The 14,040-nt window shown below is 44.9% G+C and overlaps 1 protein-coding gene across 1 annotated transcript in view; it reads right to left on the bottom strand.

Moving 5' to 3' along the window:
• Positions 1-13,794, bottom strand: part of kif21b (kinesin family member 21B) — a 61,609-nt gene extending 47,815 nt beyond the window's left edge. The window contains exon 1 of the mRNA XM_071525628.1: positions 13,514-13,794. Within this exon, the coding sequence (XP_071381729.1) occupies positions 13,514-13,554 (41 nt within the window). The 5' untranslated portion in view covers positions 13,555-13,794. The remainder of the gene's footprint in view (positions 1-13,513) is intronic.
• Between the last annotated feature and the right edge of the window lie 246 nt (positions 13,795-14,040).

The raw sequence follows: 14,040 nt of genomic DNA, 5'->3' as shown, positions 1-14,040 counted from the left end.
TCAACTGTCTGCAGCAATTCCGCAGATAAAACCATCAGCTCCCTCTCCTTCTGATCAACGTTCTCCTCTCTCTGTCTGTCCTTCGTTCTATCCAACACAATCCTTTCAAGTCACCTTTCCAATTATGTATACACCTATGCTATAGTCTGATAGTAATCTTCATAGTAGCATTTGTGTGTATGGGTGTGTACTAGCAACAGACACTCTCCCACCATGGGCTACGCAGGCAGGCCATTCACTAAAGCTGTCTCTGTTCCTCTGTTCCCAATCCTCCACACGGGCCCGACATCACAGCAGGCTAGTAGGATGGCAGCCAGACACACACACACACACACACACTACCAGACGTTCATATGGTGCTCCAAAAAATGCCCTGTAGGGGGGGGCTGGGACAACCAATGAGCACTTGACCGATTCTGCATTCAGCTGTGTCCCTGGCAAGACAAAGTCATGTTAGCTACGAATGAAATAAGCTGGCACCAATTAAGAGTAGAAGAGTGGTGGGAAATGCCATTTAGCAAGTCTTGGCCTCGGCCTCTGGTTTAGGCCATGTTTTGGAATAGTTTAAAGGGAGGCAGAGTGCCAGGATAAAGATCAGTTAGGCAAAGCAGAGGAGGAAGGGTCAGAGAGGGGAGCTGAGACACAGACAATGGGGGTTTGTAAGTGTTTGGCTCAGGTGGGAGCATTGTAAGAGAAAGCACTAATCATGACCAAAAGGGGGTCACTTGGGAGAAATGGAGGCAGTGATGCATAAAGGGGATGAACTGAGGAAACATAGTTAAAAGGAGTGGAGGGAGGGTGCAAGGGTGGGACGAGTGGAAGGGAAAGCAAGGAAGACAGCAGGCATTATAGGGGTTTATGAGATGTATATCGGAAGTGGGGCACTGGACACAGGGGATTGGCACACAGCGTGGGACAGCTGGCTTGCCCAGGTGGTGGTGGGCACACGCAGAGCGGCAACCTTCTGCCACACCCATTTGGTGTCTATCTCTCCACACTGCTACGCACGTGCCGTCTGCCCATAATGCCTTGCCTTTGCCAGCCTGGTGTGATTCAATGGAAAAAAAAAAAAAGCTAGACCACAGTCATAGGGCCTCATGTTTCAGTTTATCTGTATGCTTGCTGTTGACAGATGCTCAAAAACGTTGTCTGAATGTTTTGTCTGAACTCTAATGTCTAAACTCTGAACTCCAATGACCTTCTGCCCATTTCAAATACAGTCATATCATAAGAGCATTACTGTCAGTTCCATCAGCTATCTAATCTCTTTAATTGGTGGTCAGATCAGGCCCCCTGAAGACACACACACACACACACACACACAATTACTATCTAACCTCAATACTTAATCTTACATCAAAAAGACACAAACGTGAGAACTCACATAATAACCTTCTACAGTAGTAGCATGCAGGAAAAAACTACTAAGAAGACATACACACATACACACACACTCTCTATAGCCATGGGTAGGTAACATTCTTTCTTTCTGCTTTCTTCCTTTTTACTCACTAGTCTGATATTACACTATCAATACACACACACAAAACTGCAAACTAGTGTTCATAGCCTTCACACTAGCCGTATCTATCTAACTAGCCTCACAGACTGCCAGCCTTGTGGCCCAAGGCACTATTGCCGATTAGTAACAACCGATAAAAAATAGCAGCGCTCACACACACTGAGCTCATTGGTTTGACTGGTTGTGTTAGCCATGAGCATGCAATGTCACACACTGGAGCGCAGATGAGCAAACTGGTTCATCGATGTTAACGTGAGCGCTTCCTAACCAAGCCAGACTTCAAAGACGGAGCTGTCCTACATTGTCTGGAGAGGGCTAGGTTGGCTATTCACACAAGGTTAGCTAGCTGAGCTATTTCTCACGACATCTGTCAGGAATTTGTTTGAAAAAGACATTGACTGTCTTGTTGAGGGATAAGGTTTAAAGCCTTGTCTTGAAAAGCTATTGTGGCCTCCTTTCTTTGTTTCCAATGCCCTATTATCCTTATAATTGAATGAATGAATAGATATCCATGTCCTATAACAACAGACCAGTACATCAAAGACAAAACAAACAGTAAAGCCAAGAGTTCAGGGCGGGATGTGTGGGACAGTTGGGGGCTCAAATATCAATTTTTTTTGTTGACAATAGCAGGTGAGGTGGGACAGGCACTGAAAGGGTTAAGGGTGATACTGGATTGCTTTAGAATAAAACACACAGAGACAGAGAGGAGAAAGACATCAGTTTTGAGATAAGAAAGTCGGCCTAGACTGTAAAACTGAGGCATCATCGATTGAGTTTATTTACTGTCAGTGTCTGCCCTCACCTGGCTTTTCACACAGATGAGCCTCTCCTCTCATTTAAAGTCTTTAAGGCCTTTAATGCAAAATTCTGTGATTTCTGATTTACCTGAATATCTATAAAATATTGCTACTGCTACTAATAGCCTAATAATAGCATTATTATAATTATAAAACCAAGGCAAAATAGTAAAATTTTACACATCTTCTTTTCAACTTGAACAGCGAGCATCAAGAGGAACTGTGCCGCTCAATAAGAAACTAACCTCTCACTGCTGTGACAGGCTTGTCACCATCATCTAATTTCAGATGAGCATTTCTCATTGTTACAAGGCCACATCAGTCCGCATCATCGGAGCTGATTCTGGGTCAATCCCCACCCCATTTCCTCGCACCCCCTCCTCATTTCCCCCCCTTCCCGTCTGCTCTGTCTGTTATTCCATGGGGGAGGTGGAGGGAAAAGAAAGAATCAAATTAGCTGTCTTCCCTACATTTTCATGGCACATTGACTGGCTGTCTAGTCTAGGTCAGAGAGGCGCTAGCCATTTTCTGCTTGATTCCAATTAACTTCAATGATCCTGAAAGAGGAAGCATTAGCCATATGCCATTTTGATGGATACTGGATGTTTTTATCCAAAGCGTTTTACAGTACCATGATTGCATGATGGGGTGGGCCTTATGGGAATCAAACCTCTAATCCAAGTATTGTTGGTGACATGCTCAACTGACTGAGCTACAGGACCACAGATTGTGGCACAAATTGACTTTGTGTATCAATGAACGATGGTTCTGGCACTGGGAAACCTTGTATGGTATTCATAAAAGGAATCAGATCAAAGATCAAAGGCAGACTTGCAACAAGAAAGAGTGCTTAGCATAGCACACACACAGACACACCAACCAAAACCATGGCTGTGTTCACCTTTTTTTCTTTCATTTATCAGTGGCTTAGCACTACTGCTGCTATGCACCACACACAAATAGGCCTAGAGGGCTGAATAAGCCATCCATAATACACACACACAACCACACAAAATACTTAGAATCACACATACTATTATATTGGGTGGGTGGTATCTATTCAACAATATACTGTAAAGGTCACAAGTCACACACACACACACATACACACACACACAGCAGCCAGAAACGTGGTTGTGTTCACCTTTTCCTTTCACACACAGTCTACGCTGAGCTGTAGCTGCAGTCTGCTGCCATGACTCTGCTCGTCTGTCTGCCTCCCCAGGGGGCCGGTTAGCATTACCACCAGCCTAGCCTCCCTCTCTGTCAGACAGCATTTAGCATCAGTGCTAATGCAGCTAGTCAACCAGCCTGCCTGTCTGTAGGTATGTAGACTTAGCCAAGGGGTTAGCTCCTAGCTTCTCTGTCAGGTAGAGGTAGAGTGTGTGTATTCAGGTGCATGACGTTAGGTGATTTATTCAAAACTAGGTTATAACCTTGGGACAATGCTTATTAGTCTGATAAAGCGGCTGGTAGAGCAGACAAGCTAATGAACTACAGTAAAATTTACCAGCATTTGACTGGTGCTTAGTTCCAACCCTGGAAACCTCATTACATACGTTTAGATGGGTGTAAACGCAAATCAACCTTAGCCTCTCTGTGTCGTTGTGTGACGTCAGTTAGCCAATACGTTATCTTATTAGCATCCTTGCCCGTCTGTATCAAGGTCTGTGGGTTAGCTTACACTGCTGGACTGTAGTCTAGCCAGTATCCTACTTAATTGTCCTAGACTTTTGCATCGACTTTATATTCTGTATTGTTATACAGGAATGCCTTATTTCTGTCAGTTTGAAATTAGCCTAAATGACAAGCTACTATTTTTGGCCAGCAAAAAGGTGACATTAGCCAAAAGCTAGGTGGAACAGCTACATAATGAGCAAAACACATGCGTGCAACATAAAATGACCGATATCACCACTTATAACCACTTATTGCAGTTATATATAAAGTAAATGTAGTTTGTGTAAAAATTATAAGATAATTGAATGGTAAAATTGCATTATTCTAAGGGAAGTGGTCCTCATGGCACTGCCTTAATCTACATGGCCATTTTTTTTAGTTCTGTCAGTTATTTAGTGCTGAAATCAGCTGTTTTGAAGGCTTGGCCTGCTGTCATCTCCCTCCATTCACACACAGCACAAAACAAACTCAGAGAGAGACACAAACTCCAGCAGTGATTAAGCTACTTAGAGCTGAAGGTGATTAAGTGCCAGCTGGTCAACCCCCCTTCATATCTACACAGCAGACACTGTAGGTCCACTGAAGCACACACACACACACACACACACACACACACAAGCAGACATTTGGCGCCAATCCATACATATACACATCTCCTAGACTATATCTACACTTTCAATACCAATTTATGCAGTGAATCCATTTGCAGAGTTAATGAATGGCACACCAGGCTTAGGAAAGGTCACCAAACTGAATTCAGACAAAGAAGGAAATACAGAAATACTCATTCAGAATTATATTATCAAATTGTATTAATCTTGCTTCAGTGGACTGAAATGAAGAGGGAAACAGAGAAAAGGAGAGAGAAAGACCACAAGAAAGCTCAATCTTCCACACAATAGCTAGTTATTTACTATTTATGTATCTATTATTAACTGGGTATCTGTGAGTCTGATTCGATTGTGAAAACGTACTGGCCATTCTAGGCCTTGTCATCCATGCCACATCAGGGAGATGCCACATCATATATGTGTGTGTGTGCACGCTTGCCTGTCTGTGTACATGTCTTAAACGGAGTACCATTTTAATAGAAAGTAAAAACATTCAACATCAACATAGACTGAATAAACTCCTCCTCGGTTACAGTCTAGACACAACACCTGAGGGCCTTCATCTCTCTCCCTTCCTTCCTTCATGGGAATATGGGAAAAGGGAGCAGCTGTGACCAAATTATTCATATACACAGAGAAAACACAGATGCTCCAACACACACGCATGCGCACGAACACACAGACACACACGTGCAGACACACACTCATTACGTTGCTTGTTCGGCTGAGAGCTGATGTTTGCACGCTACAGTAGCCCTTTTGACAGCAGGACAGACACTTGCTCTTTTTTCACTAGCCCCCCTCTGCTTCAGCCCTTTGTCCACCACCCTCCTCCGTCTCTTTTCCTCTTCTATTTTTTTTTCTTTTTTGAATCACAGGAAGCATTGCTCTTTTCTGAGTCGCAGGGCAGCAGTTTATAAAAAAGAGGACATCATCAATTGACTCCCCAAACCCCTCTCCATCGCTCCCTCTCCCCCAACACACTCTCTTTCATCAGCCACCCCTTCCTCTATCACACCCCCTAAAAATATAGCCTCTGCTTCATCCCAGTTTACCCTCTACTTCTCCTCCCTTGCTCAGTGTGTGTTTATCTGTGTGTGTGTGTGTGTGTGTATGCAAGCTCAGCAAAGAGCACAAAGACCTGCAGTGACATCAGACTCATTCACTGTGTCCTCTGTCTACTCTCTCCCGAGAGGTGCCCTGTTTAAAGGGCCTTAGCTACCCCCCACGCACGCACACACACACAGACACACACACACACACACACACACACACACAGATGTCCCGTGATTTCTAATGCCGCTTTTCCACCGCATGTTACCGGCTCAACTCGCCTCGGCTCGACTCGACTCGACTCTACTCGCTTTTGGTAGTAAGGTTTTCCACTGCAGATAGTACCCCCTCAATGTGCCCCACCCCCCACAACTGGTCGTCATAGCGACGCCACGACGCTGCATGAAACGTGACACACACAGCAACAATGCAGGATATCGAAGGGATGGCGTTTCTTGATCTCGGTATGTGAAACAGATTTTATTTCAAAAGAGGCTGAAGGCAGCGAGACAGCAGACTCTCTGGTTGCTCAAAGGCGACGCAAGAGGGTAAGCTAACCTGGTAGCTAACGTTAGCATTATGTCCCGTGTCGCGATGACGATTCTCTCTGACCAATCAGTAGTCTGCAGTGTTTTCACGTCACCGTTTGGTATCGCCTCAGCTCGCCTCAGCTCGCTTGGAACCTCGACGGAGGTGCTACGAAAAAAAGTACCAGGTACTAGGTAATATGGTACCTGGTACCTGGTACTTGCCCGGTGGAAAACCAAAAAAGGCAAGTCGAGTTGAGTCGAGTTGAGCCGGTACCATGCGGTGGAAAAGCGGCATAATGCCGCTTTTCCACCGCGAGCTGAGGCGAGCTGAGGCGAGCTGAGGCGAGCTGAGGCGATACCAAACGGTGACGTGAAAACACTGCAGACTACTGATTGGTCAGAGAGAATCGTCATCGCGACACGGGACATAATGCTAACGTTAGCTACCAGGTTAGCTTACCCTCTTGCGTCGCCTTTGAGCAACCAGAGAGTCTGCTGTCTCGCTGCCTTCAGCCTCTTTTGAAATAAAATCTGTTTCACATACCGAGATCAAGAACACCATCCCTTCGATATCCTGCATTGTTGCTGTGTGTGTCGCGTTTCATGCAGCGTCGTGGCGTCGCTATGACGACCAGTTGTGGGGGGTGGGGCACATTGAGGGGGTACCATCTGCAGTGGAAAACCTTACTACCAAAAGCGAGTAGAGTCGAGTCGAGTCGAGCCGAGGCGAGTTGAGCCGGTAACATGCGGTGGAAAAGCGGCATAAGTGTCCTCTAACTCCACGCTGTCCAAACAATGTCAATAGTCATGATGTCCAGTCATCAGAATGCTGGTTTCAGAAGAGGAATTAATACATGAATATTGCATAACTAAAACCAAATCAAACAATAAGAATAAGAAATTAATGATTTGCTTGTTTTCCTCTGACTCCCACAGTGTTTTTGAGGAATGTAACTAAACCACGGCAGCAGGTAAGCCTGTTAAAAAGACCAGCTGACATATGATGACACTATGACGCAGTGTGTGAACAGGAAAATGCAAATGTCTCAACTGAAGCACCTTTCATTCCTGTCTGAATTCAAATAGCTAAATTTGTGTGTGTGTGTATGTGTGTGTGTGTGTGTGTGTGTGTGTGTGTGTGTGTGTGTGTGTGTGTGTGTGTGTGTTGTGTGTGTGTGTGTGTGTGTGTGTGTGTGTGTGTGTGTGTGTGTGTGTGCGTGCGTGCACACATGCAAGAGTGAGCGAATAGGAGTAGAAAAAATGAGCAAGGAGAGCAAGAGCTGGCAACATTCCAGCGTTTTGGTCACAGTTCCAGGCTTCATTCTCAGCAGTCGGTCCACTTTGTGCTCACAATGCACACAAGCTTGAGCAGGAGAAAACAAAAGGATCAGACAAACGTTTCCAGGGAAGATTGCGATAACATTGCATTACCAGAGTGCACACTGTTACCACACTCTGAATCAATGTGACTTTTTTCCTTTTTTTTTTTTTTAATCACAGGAACAACAGGTCTTTTCTTCATCACAGAGACTTGCATTCAGAAGAGCAGTGAAAGACTTTTATAAAATAGGACATCAGTTGATTCTCCCTTGCTCAGACTACAGATCAGTATACTGATTCTTAGAGGGTTTATGAATATTGGCCCAGGACTTGAGTTCAAGTCTATTTCCAGTCCTAGCCCTCGGCCTGTCAACTGATACATCAGCAGCTCTAACGAAGCAGGAAGTGAACAGGAAGTGAGGATAGTCCAGTGGCAGCCTTACAGGAAGTCATTCTGCAACAGCAGCACACCGTCTGGGTGGGCTGATGATCTCCACTTGCAGGGAGAAGTTCATCAACACACCAGTCTCACAACTACTTATAGCACTTATGCTTTTGTTTGTTTACTTTCCAAAGGACACAGAGAGGTCCAAGTATAGCCAAAGCCAATCAAAACCATTTTGATTTACCCTGTCCCCAGTATTTTAGACATAGTACAAATAAAAGCTCTGGGGTAGAGGATTGCATCTTGTCAGGATCTACACTCAACACACAAGGACCTTTTCCCCTGATGGTTTGGCCATTTCAGAAGCAGGAGCAAATGGCTTCTTTATTATGTGGTTGTTGTCAAATTTGTCCTCAAGAGGAGCATTTTATTGTTTTGAAAGCTGGGCTTTAGTAGTGCAGCTTGGCAAGCTAAGTAAGCTCTTTCCTGCAGACTTTATTCATGTCGTCAGTCAGCCACACACTGCAAGCAAAGCCTGTAGAGCCTGCTTATGCAACAGGGCGACTGTTATAAAACAGGTGATGAACAAGACACTTAGTATTACCTCTTTAAGCCCATTTGACTTATTAAGTTCATTACTGTCCTGACATTTTCTATAATATCATTGCTTGCCTCTAGATATCACTGATGTGGCAAAATCAGGAAGGTTTATGCCACATGTCATACGGTTTCCCACCACAGTTTAAGAGAGAAACATTTATCTATGGCATGACTGTCAACTATAAGGTCACATGTCAGGGGTTTCTTTCTTTAGATCAAATATTTTGATCTTCCACAATATAACATATTCAGTTTAACATAGTGTTGTAATGATACACATATACACACACACATACACACACACAGTGCTAAGCCATCCCACCCAGGCCATTTCATTTAGCACTCTGCCACAAATGACTTTCACTCAGACCTGTTAGGTCCAATAGGTTTGAAGGGTAACAAAGAAAACATGTGACCAGGCCGGGTGAAGAGGAAGTGATGCACAGCTGTGGATGGCCAACTTGGGTGTGTGCTTTGTCATGTTTCCTGCTCCTCTTCTTGGTTAAGGCCAAATCACTGATTAGAAAGGACTTCTGTGTTGGCATCCAGCTACACACAGCCAAACTGCTTTCACTTGTCCTGAGCTGCAACTGTGAGTCTGCAACAAACTGGTGGAAGGGACTCCAGGGAGGACGAATTTGGAGACCAAGTATGAGAATTCTCTCATGAGGAGATAACCATTACAGCACTGCCGGGTGGCCAATACTTAGGCCTATAACCTACACACACACACACACACACACAGACACACACACACACACACACTATTTCCCACCAAAGTCCTTTTAAATGCAGCCCCCTAGGGAGGTGTGTAACCCAGACAGAACCCACATGGCGAACTGTTCACACACACAGGAAACAGGCGAGACTGGTAGCCTACACAGGACATACGTCCACCAACAAAACACCACTTTTTTTAACTCCCATTTAAAGCCTTTGTATATCAGCTGTGAGGGGCCTCTTCCGCTGTTGTATTTCACTACTCCTGTTTTATTTTGAGGCCAGTGTTTTGGTAATGGGATGGCAAAAGTCTGCAGCACATTTATACTGAAAAACTTTGCAGCAGAATCCAAATGTTTTATGGAACCAAAATCCCATGTAGTTGACAAATAATAGTGATATTTTTGTTTTCTGTTTATGCGAAGCCCCATTTTGGAGTGGTTGAACAGAGGACCGAAGAGATGAAAGTTAATCTTACCCTCAGCTGAACTCCCATCATCCTCTCAAGCCCAAATCTCTGCGTCATAACTGTTCAAAATAACCCTTCCAGCACACACACACACATACACAGTCACCCACCTGAGGGGAAAACACTGAATATCATGCTCTGTTCATTTCCTTAGCAGAACTTATTTCCAGCCTCATCACTGTCATCATCTGAAACTAGAAATGAACAAAGACTCATGGGACTCCTTGGTGTTCCTCAGGTCATTTTTGGTAACGGGGCTCGAATTAGACAGAGAGGAAAGGCTTGAGGAACAGGCTGTTGAGGTGAAAACCTCTACAAGTCGTCACAAGGTTAAGGACCACAACGGCACTAAACAGATTTGCCTTTGCCGTGTCTATTTATACGCAGCTATGGAGGTTGACTTAGCACCTTGGTGCAGGACAAGCATCGCTCTCTGGTCTGAAATGAGGAGTAGGAGTGAATGAGTTGTAGAACGAGAGCGACAGGGAGATTGATATGCAAATGGAAATTCACATGGTGCTCATAACTCTGTCAAGCTACACCTAACACGCACACTGCATTATGGGCATTTATAGTGGCAGTCGCACATACGCACTCAGACCCAGCCCTATAGAGCATAAAGCTTTCAATCTAGGGCCAATGCAGCACTCAAGATGCCATCAACAGGATGGGGAGGAACCCAGGGGGAGAAGTGAAACTGCATCTGTCTGGGTATGGGTGTGTGAGAGAGAGGGGGGGGGGGGTCAAATGAGAGAGACTGAGAGAATGAGGGAGTATTCTCATTCTTTTGAGCTTGTTTGGTTCTGGCTGAGCTTATCTCATAAGTGAGTGCAGCTGTATACTGATTAGGGCTGCAACTAACGATTATTTTCATTGTCGATTAATCTGTCGATTATTTTCTCGATTAATCGATTAGTTGTTTGGTCTATAAAATGCCACAAAATGGTGAAAAATGTCGATCAGTGTTTCCCAAAGCCCAAGATGACGTCCTCAAATGTCTTGTTTTGTCCACAACCCAAAGATATTCAGTTTACTGTCATAGAGGAGTAAAGAAACCAGAAAATATTCACATTTAAGAAGCTGGAATCAGAGAATTTCGACTTATTTTTCTTAAAAAATTACTCAAACCGATTAATTGATTATCAAAATATTTGGCAATTAATTTAATAATTGACAACTAATCGATTAATCGTTGCAGCTCTAATACTGATGCAAAAGCCAAGCCATAAGCAATTTAATGATGTCCACTTAGTAGAGAGTTACATTACACACATATCATCCTGTTTGACTTGCCTGCAATGCAGAACCACTGACTTAAGTGATATATGGGTGTGTGTGTGTGTGTGTGTGTGTGTGTGTGTGTGTGTGTGTGTGTTGTGTTTGTGTGTGTGTGTCCATCCACATCCATTCCTCAGGCACTCAGGTCTGAATGCAGGATTCTAGGTCATGGATTGGCTATATGGACATTGTTTAGGGAAGGCAATGCAGACTTTCAGGAAATGGGTGCTGGCGACAGACCGTGTGTGTGTGTGTGTGTGTGTGTGTCTGTGTGAGTGTGTGTGTGTGTGCGTGCGAGTGCGCTGGTGGGGGCTGAGTGTTTTGCCGTCATTACTCTAGGTTACAACCTCATTGCCCTCCACACACACACACACACACACACACATACGCGCTATGCAGTCTGCCTCAGGGCAGCAGCAACATGGGAGCAATTAAACACCATCCCCTCTTATCAGTCGCCGACTTTCTCAAGGAAAGAGAAGCTTGGCAGTCATTGGGAAAACCATCCCCACTCCGCAGGAAGTTATCCCGCTCTGTGTGTTTATTTGTGTGCATCCCATTTCCTGTCCCACATATAGACACTGTTAGTGCCACTCACAGGGCAAATACACACACAGATCACACACGAAGAAAATGAGCAGTGTTGGTTCACCCACTGTTGTACCCATATAATTACACAAGAGCTGTTTAATTACAATGTGAAATCCATGCTAATAGGTTACTGCTGACTTAAGGGTTTCAGAAATGAAGACGTATTACTGTGTCAATATTGCTCTATGTGTTGATTTGACCTTCTTTGCCAGGGTAAAGGTGAATAGTTTAGCAGGCAATATAGTTGGATCCAGCAAGGAAAACACTTGTTTATACCATATATCCTTATGCAGAAGAAGATGGAGACCCTTACACAGTCAGTTTTGCATCACAGAAGAAGACAGAGACAGATAAACACACAGGCAAGCTCTTGGCATTTGTGTGCATGTGTGTGTGCAGCGATACCTGTCACCTTCACTCATTCAGTTACACTCCGACAACAAGGCTCGGAGTTGCTCTCTAGACTCAGATCAATAACTGAGGCTTCAGTTTGCCAGTATGAACAACAGCAACAGCCACAAGCTGCCTCAATGACTTCTCTTTTCACCTTTATGACTTTTCTTCAACAAAACCCAACTCGCTTCCTGTTACTGGCAATTTGAACAAGCACAAATGAAATTCACTCAGCGGCTGATTGACAAGCAGCTCTGAGTCTCCTGGGGGAAACGGGGCCATCGGTTTCAAGGTTCATTTTAAAAGGCCAGGCACCACCTTAATCTCCCCCACCCCTGCCCCTGTAAATCTGAACAGTGGTTCCCAAAGTGGGGTCCGGAAACCTCAAGGGGTCCTTGAGAGAATTCCAGCAGGGGCAGCAAAATGAAGAGTAGTTACATTTCACGATTACTTCAATCCCTATAGGTTAGCACAAATAAAGAAGGTGAAAGGATGACTATTTTATGAGGATTCAGTCTAGCTTTCACTTTCCCCATCTACAGCTGTATAAATCTGTACTAAATCATATCAAGCAACAACAGTCCTTTCAGATGGGGTTCCTTAGGACACAATCTGACCAAATGGGGCTCCTTAGTTGACATGAAGAAGTTGGGGAGGCCCTGGGTTAGAAGACGGATGGACAGTGGGCCTAACAGACCACCGCCTCAACCGACCTGCTGTAGACTAAACATGATTGCAGACGCAGCCCCAATTATACTCAAGTCATTCCTACCAATTTGAGAGGCTGCCGCCCTTTAAGTCCCAGCAGGCCTATGCACAGTTTCAGGATTTTTTGTATCCACATTCAACCGCATCGATGGGCTATCAATATCTCCCGATACAAAACCAAAGGCTGCTAGCTAAAACGGCCAAGCTTTGGGTGCGTTTCCAACAAAGGCAGTGAATGACAGCTCTGAAGGAGGGCATCTCTTTGTGCACGATTCATTTGCAGAGGCAGACAAAACAGAAACATGTCCTTTCAAACACTGACCGTAGGGCTAACTCAACCATGCACATATAAGACTACAACGGTAGGATAAATTGAGATTGCAGGTGCACGCGTACGATGCATGGGGAAAATAAAACAAGGGTTTGGGCAGGAACGCCCATTCTCCTTCTCGCACCTGGCTGCAGCTGTCCTTGTCACTTCGGCCGATGTTAAATCTTAAATACAAATGCCTACTTCATATAAAACATACTACTGCTAAGGTTAACATATGCCCCCCCAATATGAAAACAGTCGTGTAACGTTAGGAGATAGCGTGGCAGTGGCACATGCCTTGCCTTATCAATAGTGTGCAGAGCTACACCCATGTAGGCTATTACAAAACAAGGTGTAAGTACACTCGTACTGTTGCAGTATAACCTGCTGTATCCTACAGGGGAGACACAATAAGGACCGTTAATATTCAAATAAGACGGTAGGTGTGTAGGAAGCACTTAATTGATCTCCAGGCAGCACAGACACAATGTGGTCTGCTAAGGTCGGCAGAAATTCACCAGACAGACGCTATGGGCTTACCTCAACGAAACCTTCACACAGCAGTCGTTCTGGCTCGCCATTCTCGCTTTCAAGGTTTACCAGCGGGATGGGAAGTATTTAGGCTATGTTTGATTTTCAGTGTGTGAAAACCGTGCGTTGCGGCATGAAGGATAAGCGCGGCCGTGCTGTGTCTCAGGTTAGAGGGAGCAGCCGTCAAGACCTGCCGGCGGTGAGCTGCTTCAGCTGGACTCCTCTGTTCTCCCCTGTCGCGCTCATTTCTCACTTGTTATTTGTCACATCGCAGAGTTTAACGCGGTTTTTTTTTCTTTCCGTCTTCTGACTCGCTACATCCTGTTTAAAGAGCGTTAGAGTGAACCATGTCAGCGCTCCTCCGAAACCACACCGCTTCTGTGTGTGTGTGTGTGTGTCAGGGAGCCACTATCACGTTGAATGAGCGCTGGGGACTCGGTGAACGGGAGGGTGTAATGCTGCCTTCAGTGCTGTGGGAAATATCCAACTTACGACTTGAGCGCGTCCAGGACGATTCTGCAATGTGGCAAGTACCA

This window comes from Centroberyx affinis, unplaced genomic scaffold (assembly GCF_046629955.1).
Source record: "Centroberyx affinis isolate AG114_WGS23_722 - 3 ecotype Tasmania unplaced genomic scaffold, CSIRO-AGI_Caff_v1 ptg001311l_1, whole genome shotgun sequence".
NCBI classification, from domain to species: Eukaryota; Metazoa; Chordata; class Actinopteri; order Beryciformes; family Berycidae; genus Centroberyx; species Centroberyx affinis.
The sequence above is the reverse complement of the archived record's forward strand: the minus strand, read 5'-3'. Positions and strand labels throughout refer to the sequence as shown.